At 36.0% G+C, this 14407-nt stretch overlaps 1 protein-coding gene across 1 annotated transcript in view; it reads right to left on the minus strand.

Moving 5' to 3' along the window:
• The window catches only part of STXBP2 (syntaxin binding protein 2), a 46539-nt gene extending 33110 nt beyond the window's left edge, over nucleotides 1-13429 (minus strand). Inside the window, exon 1 of the mRNA XM_081317672.1 lies at nucleotides 12521-13429. Coding sequence (XP_081173798.1) covers nucleotides 12521-12557 — 37 coding nt within the window. The 5' untranslated portion in view covers nucleotides 12558-13429. The remainder of the gene's footprint in view (nucleotides 1-12520) is intronic.
• Between the last annotated feature and the right edge of the window lie 978 nt (nucleotides 13430-14407).

The raw sequence follows: 14407 nt of genomic DNA on the forward strand, positions 1-14407 counted from the left end.
ATGTAACCACCACAACAAAATTTCTAGCATATATATGTCACTATACTGAATTTTCCAGTATTGCAATGCATAGTTCTGAAGAAGTATAATAAGCAAGCAACAGTAAACTCAGTTCTACAATCTTTGAATATAGTTTTCACATAATGTGTGTAACCCATCCATACTGGAAATTTCAGAAGTCCCACGGCATGTGAGGGGGAAAAAGATAATTCATGCAAGAAGTAGATTTTTAGCATAAAGAAAAGAGCAGGAAGCTGAATTATGTCAGGAGAGGCTCAACTAGTTCATACCATCCACTCAAACATTTACAGAAATGGTGAGGGAAATTAGTCTTTCATTTCCCTCAAGAATAATCTGGCAGAAGCTAAAGCCAATAATGTACAATCTGTCAGTACCAATCTTAATTCTTCTGACACTCCCTGCACATTGCTCATTCTACCAATCTCATCTCTTTCCCTGCTTAAAAGGCCTTTTAATACCTAATGTCATCTTTTAAAAAAATATATATTTTATTGATTTTTTTAACATAGTCACCTTAATATTTGGTAAATAGCGTGTTGTCTGGGTTTATATTTAAAAACAATCAATAACAATTAATTTCTACAATTCCATAATCCACATAGTAGCTTTATTTGATTTTCTCTTCTTCCAATAATATTCTTTTACCAACCTAAATTAGTACATTTCTTAGTATTTTGATAGATAACAATTGAATATAAACATTTTTCTAATATTTAACAACCATATCAATATAAAGCTTCTTTTCTAATTGATCATCTTACTTACTTCATCATAGATCCTGTTTTCAAAGTTCTTATTTACTGTAGATTTGTTTTCCAAAACATTCTTACCAGTTAAGATTTTCTCAAAGTTATTTACACTTAAATATTTAAGTCGTTTTCCTCATCCCAACAATTTTAAATTTTTCATATCTTAAAAAAAAGAAGAAAAAAAGGGAAGGAAATAGTATACTACTTGAGAAACATGTCCTTCTTAAGCTAAGATACATTTATATCCAGAATGTTTCTATTCTTTTTAACCGTATTCAGACAAATATTTAATCTTTAAATATTCCATCTAATAAATCCAGTCATCTAATCTTTTGAATCTATTCAAAACATTTTTATCAACTGAGATTTTCTCAAGATCAATTACATTTAAGTATCTAAAGCATTTCCCTCATATAAACTTTGTGTGTGTGCTAAATATCTTTCCCAATCAGTATGCTCCACTGGACCAAAAAGACTTCCCATAGTCTTATAGATGTTGTTGTAGGTACAGGAGACAAATCCAGTTTAAGACGTTTTTGTAGGACGGTTTCGCTCCTTCGTATTCATTGAAAATCTTTTTCTTTCTTTCTCTCTTAATTTCTATCATTTTTTGTTTCTCAAGTTCTTGTAGTTCTCCTGACAGCTCTATAATCCATTTTGTCTATTCTTTTTTCTTGTCCTCAGACTTATTTTGCAGTCTTCAAGTGTAGGTTATCTTTTCCATCTCCGCCAGGGTTAAGTCATAATTCTTTCCATTGTTGGGTTCCATCTTTAAATTTCTTTCCTCTGATTTATGTTCTGTTGTCTGTTTTATCTGATCGATCTCTATCTTTATTTTCTGAGAGTTTTTTTGTTGTAAGGATATATTGAAAATGTGTTCATTTATGTTTTCAAAGTTGTTTTTAATTTCCTTGTAGTTTGATATTATTGTTGTTTGAATTAGTTGCAACATAGCATACCTTTCCTCCTGGAAAGTATTTGTTTTCTCTTGATATGTTCTTTCTGCAGATCTCTGATGTTCCATGATAGCAAAAAACCAGTTTTCCTTTCTCTGCAAACAGCTTTGGAGTCACAATTCAATAACTATTTATAATCCAGGAAGTTCATTTTTCCCCCCTAAGGTTTATAGTTCTCGCCTTGTAGGTAGCCCAAAATGTTTTCTTTTCTTTGTTGCAGCTGTTCTCTGTTTAGTTAAGACATTGAAGGTCACAAAAACAACTTATCTTTTTCTGGGCTTTCTGTCAATTCCTGTATTAGAGCAACTACAGTTGTATATTTTCATCCACCACTAGATGTCAGGACCAGTTCATTTTTTCAGTTTTCAAAATGAGCAATTACTTTCTTCTGTTTTCATCAATCTTTTGAAAAGAAAATCTTAACAAATTCCACCAATTTCAAACTTATCCAGATTTCTTATATTCATTTCATTTCAATATATTTCTGTCCCCCATAAAAGTTTAATTCGCCACTTACTTCTGTGGGAGGGTGGGGAAGAGTCCCCCTCCTTTTCACTGACAGATGATTTTTGCTTCTTGGGTTTTTCCCCAGGAAATCAATTATCAAGTAGAAGAGAATCAATAGTCTTACCCAGTTCCAAACACGTTATTTATGATCAAGTTTAAATTAGTGCTTTTTTGCTTCGGCTGCTTGTAGCTTGGGCTAGACTCTGGATTGAAGCTAGCCTTTCTTCAGCTGTTTTCTAGAGGGCTTTCCCCGAATTACTAGCTCAACCTCCGTCTCTCAGTGGTCACCTCTCCCTCTTCCTTCTGTCACTTTGCTTTTGAGGTTCATAAAGTTCAGGGTTTACTTGCACCACACAGACACATAAATTGCCTACCTTTAAATCATCCTCTTAATTTGTGAGATGAAGGATCAAGGATTGCATGGTATTGGTGGTATATAAAAGTAATAAATTACTGTGTATCTTGTGGATAAGCTGAGAATTTTAGGTACCAAAATGCACCCCCAAAATTGGGTTTGGCTTACCTACAGATGGGCTTATCTGCAATAATATATTTCCGTCAGCTTTTTAAAAGTATCTGTATATTCTTTATATTCTTGTTCATAAGCCAGCCCTTGATTTTTTTAATCAAAATACCATAAAACACACATCACCTATGGAAAAACCCATTGTAAAAATTAAAACATACAAAAATTTTATGGGCCAGCTTATCTGTGGGTGGTGCATTTTTCATGATATTTTAGTTAAAAATTTGAGGATTGGTTTACTTACAGATGGGATTCTAAGTATATATGGTAATAAATGAGTGGCACAGTGGCCTATAGGTGAAGACGCTCGCTTCCCACTCAAAAGGTTGAGAATTCAATCCTAGGCACTGAGAGATATTTCTCCATCAGGGCGCAAAGAGAAAATATCTGCTGCGAACTCCGCATGGGCAGCAGGAAAGGTATCTGGCCAGTAAACGCTCAACTCCACTCAGTCACCCAGACTCTACCCCAAAGCAAGGGATTACAGGGTGGTAAAAAAAATCTAAGGTAATAAACAATAAAGTTATCACTTCCTAAATGTTAATTTTGGATTTATGATTGGACCTGCTGCAATACATAGAAGCAAAAGAACTTCTCCTCTGAATCAGACAGCAAAATACCTCGGGATCCTCTTCATCCTCTTCATTTATCTCTGCTTTGGGAACCTTCTGCTTTAATTCTGGAGCCAATATTAGAACTGTGAGTTCAAGTCCATCAAACAGGTATAACTGGTAATAGCTTAATTTGTTATTAAAAAGACATCAGCCACCAAACTGGCTTTAGAGATCAGTCTCCACCTTTGTCCTATATTTTACTTATATTAAGTCACCTTATGGAGCTGAAAAAACAAGGGATGCAATTTTTTTCACATTTAAGGACAGCATCCCATTGTACATAGCCTGATTATGACTATCCTAATGTACAAATATAAATATACTTTTCACTAGAAAGCAAAGAAGTCACAGAGTCTTTCACAAACATTTTGAGTGCCTATATTTTTTACAAATGGATGGAAAAGTATTTTGCTCTTTAGGCTAAAAATACAAGTTGTTCAAAATGTTCGACAATGATGAACATTTTGTTATAAGAATAAGTTGCATGAGACTTGAACTCATTTATTTTTCTTTTTTTATTCCCTTAACCTCAGCTATAATGGGATTGGAAACTCTTTTCTCCAACTTTCCAGTAGTCCCAATTTAGCATTTCCTATGAATTCTAAAGGGTAGTTAATTTTGTTGGGAAAAAAGCCAGCTTCCTATCTTGGAATATGAATCTGGGTCACATAATTTGACTAAAGTTGAGATTAATTTTATTTTAAGACTAGGACAGGGGAAAACCAAGTCACAGAAGCCCACTGGGTGATTTGGCTCTCCCCCCCCCTTTTTCTCTTTCTCTCCAGCTGAACCTACCTCACAGGATGGTGGTAGTGAAATTGGGGAAAGGAGTTTTATGTTCACTACCTTGAGCTCCTGGAGGAAGGGAGCTCTAGGAAATGTATCAATAAGTGAAAAAACTAAATTATCAAATGGACATAAAAGTTCTTGATTTTCACTCCACACAGAAGATGTGTGGGGAAAGCAAGACAGCCTCAACAAGGTTAATTCCTATAATCACACAACAGTTTAGATGTACCTCATTTGGTTCCCCCCCCCCTCGTTCTTTCTCTCTATAGACACTCTTAGATACTTATCTAATTATAAACTGGGAGATAAAATGCACTTTGCATGTCTCACTGATGTGTTCCATTGAGATAGTGTATTCTGAAATGTAGAATCTTCAGCCAAATATAAATTGTATAATGCACAACAGCTGTCTTATTATGTTGTGTGAATTATAGTAACTAAACAATGCTATTGGATCGGATAATTTTACCCAGGCATACTGAGAGTGGAATCAGAGCATAAACTAAATTTCAGTTGATTTTATTTGCAACATTAAATATAGTTAACAGACAATTACTTTCACTTCCATCACAAAAATTATAATTTGTTAACAATATTTGGAGGGCTCTGCATGCAGCTTTAGGTTGTACATCTTTATAGTTTGCTATATGAATGCAGTAAAGATTATTTAGATTAGATATTTTTAGAATGTTTCTTTTTATTCTGCCTTTAATATTTTTAGAAATAATTCAAGATAGCGAACATACCTTATATTCCTTCCTCCTATTTTCCCCTCAGCAATGACTCTGAGACATGAGTTGGACAGAGAGAATAAATAACCCAAAGTCACCTAGCCAGCTTTCATGCCTAAGGTGAAACTAAAACTCAGTTTCCTGGTTTCTAGCCTGGTGTCTTTTTATTAATTTATTTATCAAATTTCTATACCTCAAATCATCACATTTGCATGCCTTTGGGCAGTTTAGAGAAGAAGGCTGACTTCCCTACACTGTACAAACATCAGCTAAAACTTTCAACCAGCTGCAAATGGATATGCAGTGTGTATCTTTACTCAGCCTTGAACATGATGTTATCAAGAACAGCCAACTACAATAGATATCAGGTAACAGTGTGTGACTTTTAAAACAATTATTTCTGCTCAGTCTGATATAGTTCTTTTCCCTCCTTTGAACAGGTCTGCACCTTAATGATAATGAAAAGGAGAGTAAGTGACAGCTCTGAATTAAGGTTTTCATTACAATGGAAGATAAGACAATTCCAAGCAAAACAAAGGATTAGGCAGAAATGAATTTAGAGTTTGTGGGTGTTTTATGTACCGCCCTTCCTTTCTGTGCTCTAGAATTAAAATAAAGCTGTAGAAACATTAAGGCTTAGCAGACATTAGTTGGGAGACATTATTCTCATAATCTTTCCAAATTAGGAAATTTGAAGAACCAGAGCAAACATGACTGAGAAACAAAGATTTCTTGGAATGCAGGGCATCGTATGTTAAATGTTAAAGACCATTTTTCTCTGAGTAGAATATACCAGCTGTTGCTCTGACATTTTTCTACCAGTACTGTTTTACAAGCAACATTAAAGTCAGTAAAATATAATGCTCTCTATTTATTTATATCCCACCCTTATTATTTTTATAAATAACTTGAAGCGGCAAACATATCTAATACTACTTCGCTCCTCCTATTTTCCCCACAACACTGTCAGCTGAATTGGGCTGAGTGTATACAATTTTATAAGTTATTCCCTTTAATACAGGGTCTCTAATTTCTTAGATGCATAAGATAGCAGATCTCTATCTTTAAAGAGACTGCAAAATTGGTTCATAATATAGAAAGTACTAGAGTAGATTAGGGAGAGTGGAGGGAGAGAGAAAAAAAGATAGGGATCAGAAACAGTTGGGGAGAGGAGATAACTATTCAAAATTTTGAAGTGGAGAAATAAAATAAGCCATTTCCCAAAGAAACACAATTAGAAATTGGTAGAAATTGAGCTGTATTAATTTGGAAATTAGCTGCTGGATTTATTAAATGACAACCCGAAAGTTAACACTGCAGCTTTTAAAAACAAGTCATAGCTTTTTTCCAAATGCCACCAGGATGTGGCACTTTTTTGCAAATTTCTTTATATGTAATGCAATGAGAAAATGCAAAAATGTCATTAAATTTTAAAGATTACTGGATTATAGTGGCAATATATCTCTATTTGGATGGATTCAAGATACAGATTGCAAAGGAGTTTACCACGGAATTGAATGCTTGTTATCTTTTAGAATCCAAGAGAACCTGGATTCTCTTTTTACCTGAAGAAGCTTCTAGCACAACCAACCAATCAGGTGGTTCATGAATTGAGAGGCAGGGAATACCTAACCATAATATATCCTATATGAACGTAAAGTTTGCTCAGCCTCATTTCTTTCAGAAACTGCTTAATTGCTCTTATGTTATCAGTAACATTTGCAATAACACATTTTATAGCACCAGATGTGTTTCTTTCAATTCTTACCAAGAGATTTTAGATACAGATTTGAGGATTTTGAAATTTTTTTTTAATAAATAGCAAAGGCATGACTAAAATGTTGATTTTGGAAAGTTACAAATTATAAATGCTCATTTTGAATTCTTTTTTTAAAAAGGGATTTTGAAAGTTAGACACTAGAGAAAACCAGAAGGAACTAAGATTACAATTAAAGAATACAATTTGATTTGCTAATACAGAATGGAGTAAAATACTTTAACATAAGAGATACTAAGGATTTTTTTTACTTTTAAAAAAATCTCTGCCATTATAGACAGACTGTGTTTAAAAGATGCAATGGAAGAGGAACAGGTTTTACCAGACAAGACTGAGTCTGATTTGAATGTGGATTTAAAAATGACGTCTACAAGCATGATACAGAAAAAGATACTATACTAGATATACAAGTGAAATTGGCTGATGTCTTAATAATTAAAAAGAATATAGAAATAACAAACCAAAACAGTAATATGGCTTAAAAGTAAAGGTAAAGGTTCCCCCGCACATGCGTGCTAGTCGTTTCCGACTCTAGGGGCCGGTGCTCATCTCCGTTTCAAAGCCGAAGAGCCAGCGCTTGTCCAAGAACGTCTCTGTGGTCATGTGGCCGGCATGACTAGACACCAAAGGCGCACAGAACGTTACCTTCCCACCGTAGTGGTCCCTATTTTTCTACTTGCATTTTTACGTGCTTTCGAACTGCTAGGTTGGCAGAAGCTGGGACAAGTAACAGGCACTCACTCTGTTACGCGGCACTTGGGATTCGACCTGCCAAACTGCCGACCTTCTGATCGACAAGCTCAGCGTCCTAACCCACTGAGCCACCGCATCCCTATGGCTTACTTTCCTATATTTGATTTACGAAAGAATCTTAAAGTTTTGAGGATTTTTATAAGAAGGGACAAAAAGAAAAGAACAGAAATCAAATTCTAGGACAGTATTTGTAGGGATCAAGATTAAAAAGTAAAGTAAAGGAATATAAGTTTATTCTATCAAGGTTAAAATAGATATATTTACTCTGGTAACTCTTAATGGATTTTAACTGTTAGGACTGAGTGAGGTTTTAAAGATTTGCTTACAGATATAAAATGAGATATAGAGTTCATTTATTTTATTTTAAGAGAAAGTGATGTTACTAAAATGTTATAAAGGGGGAAATTATATATTTTTTCTTTTTCTTTACTATATTCTTATTTTTCTTTCATTTTTATTTTTCTTTCTGCATATTTTTTCTTTCTTTTCCACATTTATTCTGTCATTCCTTTTTACTTTGTATTAGTTATCTTTTAAATCAAATGTTCAATAAAATTATAAAAAAACAAAATGCTACAATATTTACTTCAAAACATAAATTCCTCCAATATCCTTTCAAAATTATTCTCCTCATATACCTGGAACTGAGGATTAGTAGGTTATTTTCCTTCTGTGTCTTCAATGTGTGACTGAAGGGGAAATATGTCAATATCCTGAAATTTTAGTGCAAATCTTTTTCAATCAAATGATGATAGGTAGATGAAAGAACCAAAGTGTAAAGGAAACTAATATGTTTACTAAAATGTTAGGTACTTAACAACACAAGTCATAGGAACCAGATCATGAAACAGAAAAAGGAAAATAAATTCTATTCTCAAAGTATATAAGACTCACTCCTTTTGAAGGGCTGAAGTATGAAAAAAATGCTTACTGTGCCTAACAATTGCTAAACAGAAAGGTACTTATTTCAGTCTTGTTAGAAATGATGTCTTCACACTCAAAAGAAGTACCGTACATTTATATACTTTTTCAACTATTGTTTTAAAATGTGTATAGGAGAATTGCAAATTTTTTTAACAATTTTATTTAAACTCATGTGATCTCATTTCATCCCTGAAGAAAATCAGATCATTGTTTACAAATCTCATAAGATTGTAAACAATGTAAACAAACAATGCAATTGTCCATGTATCATTGGATTTTAGGTTGGGAAGTTAAAGTTACCAATTAAAATCCAACTCTTTATGATACATGAGCTAGAATATTTATTTCTTTATCCTTAAGTCTAGTATATCAGCAATGTACTAGCCTTTCTACTGTCTCAAAAACAATCTCAGAATTTTCAAGATATGCATTTTAAAATAATAATAGTTTATTATTTTTTCTATAAGACATGTTACATTTACAATTAACATACTGAATAGCTGTATCATATACTGTATGGCCATGGAGTGTAACCTTTTTTTTATCTGCAGAAATTAAATTTGATATACTTTTTCTTGGTTTTTTGAGATCCAATAATAGAAGGTAACTAGAGTACTAGAATTCAAAAACTCTGGAGGGCAAGCATTACTCTGAATAGCAGAATTAAATGACAGAAATTCCATTCTTTTATCCCAACCTTTATTTCTGTACTCAGTTGGATATTTTATGATGATGAAGGGAAGGCCATCTTGTTTCAACTATACTAGGAGTCACAAATCCTTGTTAAAATGAGATCAGTAGATTATCAAAACATGAATAAGAATTTAACACCAATCAATTCCTAATACAATGTTTTAATTCTGTCTCCCCTAGCCTGGTTCCCTCCCTATGTGTTGGAATAACAATCTCAAAAAAACCCCTCAAAAATTATATATTTGATCAGTATATTTGGGAAATACCAGATTGGTTTAAGCAATACTTTTCCTAATTCAAGTAAGGAAATTGAGCAAAACTACTGAAACCATTACTAGATTTCGGGGTTTATTGCAGGGCAAGAAGTACTGGGTCTTATCAGGAAGATGAAAATCAAGAGGTTTTGGTATGCCAGATGGGTTTTATACTATCAAGCATCAGTGTTAACATGGATAAAAGAATGGATAATCCTCAGACAAAAAAGATTGTTGTATCTAGAGCAGACATGTCAAACTCACAATGTCACGTGACGTCGCACAACGTATCTGGACAGTTTTGCCATTGCCGGCAATGGGGTGAGCGTGGCTTCCAGATGACGTGTCCGGCCCACGGGCCAGCAATTTGACACCCCTGATCTAGAGGGACATGACTTACAACTTGGTTAGCATGCTTTTTATGGTATGGGAGAAATAAAATTCATAAATATTTTTAAAAGCACTATATTAGAAATGCATTATTGCTAACATGGGAAAAAATAAAATGCAAAATATATTTGAAAATTCCAGAATGGCTTTCAACAATGGAAACATTTGTACACTCAAATCTAGTTAGCCTTGAGAAAATATGAACATATAAAGATATTCTAAATTCTGAACGGAAATTAAAGTCTAGACAAGAGATGGAAAATCAGGGTATTGATTTATCATGGTGGTCATGCAAGTGAGATATGATAAAGATGTTAAATTGTATGGATTTTATAAAGAGCAGACTCTGATCAGATATTATTAACCTCTGATGAAAAACTAATTAAGAAAATGTATAATTTTCTATTAAATTTGAAAATGGAAGATGAACAAGTAAAAGAAACAATAACATGGGCAAAGAATTTTGGATATAATATAGATTTAGAGAAATGGCAAACCCTATAGGAAAGAAATTATAAATTGACAATGTCAACCTCTTATAAAGAAAACTTACACAAAATGTTTTATAGATGGCACTTGCCATCAGCAAGATTAGCAAAAATGTTTAAAAATATGTCAGATAAATGTTGGAAATGTAATCATAAACCAGTTACTTATTATCATGTATGGTGGACGTGTGTTAAAGCAAAGAAATATTGGACAAAAATACATACTTGGCTAGAAAAGATGCTGGGTAAACATGTAGATTTTAAACCGGAACTTTTTTTATTAGGTTAATGCCAGAAAAGCTTGATAAATGAAATATATATTTGATTTTGCATGTGATAACAGCAACAAGACTTATATTTGCACAATATTGGAAAAATGAAGAAATACCATCAGAGGAAGAAATAATTAAAAAAATATTGGACTGCAGAAATGGACAGACTTACTTTGAGATTGAAAGAAAAAGAAGAAACAGAATATTTTCAAATTTGGAACTTATTTTATCAACGGTTAGAGAAACGAACTAGGGATTAGGAATTTTATTTGTATTAGTGAATGATAAATTCAGACAACATGTTTGTTGAATAAGCACTGTTGAATTGTATTAAAAAATCAATAAAAACTTTTTTAAAAAGGAAATCAAAAGGTTTTAGGGTTTAAGACTGCACCAAGTAGGCAGTGCTAAATAACATCATAAGGCAACAAAAATGTACAAGTTTTAAGGGCATTTATTTTAAGTAAATAAGAAAGGTTCAAAACTGTATATGCTGCTGATAGTGGCCTACAACTGCACCTGCAATTGTAGGCCACTATCAGCGGTAGATTGAAGTTAAATGTTTTACTGTGAAATAGTTTACTAAGAAATGATTCCCCAAGCACCAAAACATGTTTATAAGCATATAAAGCTATGGAACCTGTTTGGTCTAGTGGTTAAGGCATCAGGCTAGGAAGCAGGAGGCTATGAGTTCAAGTTCTGCCTTAGCCATGAAAGCCAGCTGGGTGACTCTGGGTCACTCCCTCTCTCTCAACCCAACCTCATAGGATTGTTGTGGTTGTTGTGGAGGAAATGGGAAGGAAGGCGTGTTTGCCGACTTGAGAATACAAATAATTTATCTAGAAGAATTAATAGTTCAAGCTTCCACTTTTAAACCTGAGTTGGAAGAATTATATTCTAAGTGCCATTTTTAATTTACTGTTTTGTCAAACAAATCACAATGCCCTAGTCGTAGTTCAAGTATCCCCACAACATGCTAAGTCAATAAATACTATTTATATAATGGCTTCATGTTGCGAATGATTCAAATTTAGTGAGGAAAAATGTGAATTTTTGATTGTTCTATCCCCAAACATTATGATGCTGTATTTTTTAATAAAACCATAGCATCTGGTAGTTTAAGGAGGAGAATGCAAGTATGGATTTACTACAGAGTGCAGAGGATAACTCATACTGATATAAAGATAAAGGTATTTGATTTAGGACAGAGGGAAAAACAGCAGGATATCCTAAGAAATATGTCATCAATGAAATCTGGTGTTAACTTATCTGGAAAAAAAAGTAAGGAAACATTAAGAAAAAAATTAAGAATTGTAAAGAGGGGGGCTCTTCTCCATGATTAGCGATTGCAAATCTGTTAAGAGATTAGTTAAAACAGAATAAATGGTTGTGCGCGGAGGTGAAGAATTTAAGAAGCAGCAGGAAGAACGAAGAAATGTAAGCAACAACAATCACCAGAGTTGAGGAAGTCTTATTTCCATGCCTTGGTGTAGCAGTGGGCTAATGCCTCCTTAAGTAACACCAGCTGCCTGCAATTAGTGCAGGTTCGAGTCCCACCAGGCTCAAGGTTGACTCAGCCTTCCAAGGTAGGTAAAATGAGGACCCAGATTGTTGGGGGAAATAAGCTGACTTTGTAATAATGCCACTTGGGGGGCCCTAATAAGCCCCAATAGGCAGGCATATACATAGAATGAAGGCTATTGCTAAGCACATTGGTTTGTGCTTAAATTGTAAGCCGCCCTGAGTCTTCGGAGAAGGGCGGGATATAAATGGGATTTTTAAAAAAAAATTCGGACTCTGGTGGGACATGGGTAGCGGGAAGGAGGCGGCGCCTGGATTGTCAGCCAGCCCCTCCTCCCCGCCTCCTCCCCCCCCACCCCACAAACCTGCTCCTATCAGAGAAGCCCCTGTTGCTACTAAAACCGTAGGACAAACAAACCCCGGGAAAAGTGGCGGGGAAAGCGTCGTGGAACGGGAGGCGCTCCTCTTGCCCCCCCTCCCCCGAGAAAGCTACCATCCTCACAGCCACGAATTGGCAGGCGTTAAGCGCGCCCCACGCGGCCCGTTCACACTCACTCTCGCCAACGACCGCCTTCAGCCCGGTCGGCGCCATGTCCCACCCAAGTCCCTCTTTGGTTCCTGGTGCTGCTGCTGCTGCTGCTGCGCCGGAGGCTGCCACTTCCGCGTCTTCAGGCGGGAGGAGCTGACCTCGAACCTCGCCACCTCTCAGCACCGCCCGCGGGGACACACCCCCTCACGCGCAGCAAGGCCCTCCCGGGTTCCCGCGTTGGCGTTGCGACCGGATGTCGGAGCCCGCGTAGGCTCGGAGCGGGCTGCTTGCTACGGGTTGCACCTGCGGTTGAGTGTGAACTCGGTGCGCTGCGTAGGTCTTCGGGCTGCAGCTGATTGCCAGGAGAAGCAGCCCTTTACACAAGCAGCGCGCGCTTGTGAAAAGGGCAGAGGGGATAAACACAAGGCAACGGCCGGCGACGGCTAAAAGAAAAAAACAACAACACCTAGTATTGAGCAGGAGCTCCGTTCGCTGCTTTCTTCGATATGTTTGTTCCCTAGCACCTCGGAACGAACTTTCCTCCGTCTCGCTTTAATTTGAATGATCCTGTTTAGCTTTGTTTTTTTTATTTTTTATTTATTTATTTATTTATTTATTTATTTATTTATTTATTTATTTATTTATTTATTTATTTATTTATTTATTTAGATTTATATACCGCCCTTTCCCGAAGGACTCAGGGCGGTTTACAGGATATTTAAAAGAAAATCAATACAAAAGCTAAAAACAATTAAAAAAAGATTACATCATTCCCTGAGAAAAAATAAAAACCCCAGTTAAAGTTAAAAAAAAATTCTCAAACAAAATTTGTTTGATTGTTTTCTTTCGTATTTTAATCTTTTTTAATAAAATAAAAATTGGGGGGAAAAAGAACTTTCCTCTTTCTCCCTTTAATTCAGGGGTGTCAAACTCAAACCGCATCAGCATTGCGGTTGCCCTCAAGGGGCAGGGTGGGCGTGGCCTACTGGGTGGGCGTGGCTAGAGTGCGTATGGCTTACTGGGTGGGCGTGGTCAGCTCTACATCGTTGGCATCAAGGGTGCCTATGGGGGCCTGGGCAGGAGTGGGACAGATCTGAGGGTCTCTGGCGGAAGGAGGGTCTCTGGGCCAGGGCCAAGGCAGTGGGGGCCGTTCCCTCACTGTTTCCAGGATGGCTTTGGGGGCCGCATGAAACGACTTTGTGGGTCGAATCTGCCCCCCACCTTGTGTTTGACATGTCTGCTTTAATTGAATCGAATTCGAAAACCATGCAAAGAGAAGGAAAGTTTTGAAGGAAAAAATAGTTTGATAGGAAAATGAGAGCTGTAAAATAAAGAAGGGGTGGGTTAGATGGAAAGAGACAATCTAGATTCTAGGATCATAGAATCAAAAGAGGGTCCTGCTAACTTGTTATGAATACCATGGAAAGCTATAGGATTTGGGGCTTTCTTTACCCAGGAACAATAGGAGGCCAAAAGCCCTGTTAGTCAGCCCACCACTTGGATTCCTTTTACCCAACATAATTTGAGCCAATAACATTTTGAGTCTCCTACATGTGGGGACCAATGACACAATAAATTTGAAAACAATAATAAGATTACAAACTAAAAGTCTCTGCGTGTAACAGGAGCTAGATTGGAGTAGAAAATCTGACTCGAAAGTCCTGCCAGAGTCTCTCCCCCCCAGGGAGATTGTTAAAAGCCTGGGATGGAAAGAAATTGCCCATTCAAGTAGGGTTGAAGAAAAAATGTGCAGGACAGTTATATAAAGAGTGGGCTTTGCTCAGAGATGAGAACTAATTTGGCCAGAACTGAGTACTTTTGAATACAAGGTCTTGAAAACACTGAAATCTAGACTGAAATTCTCCCAGATACCTTACTGGTACTGCTGGGCAGAACTTTCAGATCCAGAGCAC

The sequence above is a fragment of the Vipera berus genome (assembly GCF_964194415.1).
Source record: "Vipera berus genome assembly, chromosome: 2".
Lineage (NCBI taxonomy): Eukaryota > Metazoa > Chordata > Lepidosauria > Squamata > Viperidae > Vipera > Vipera berus.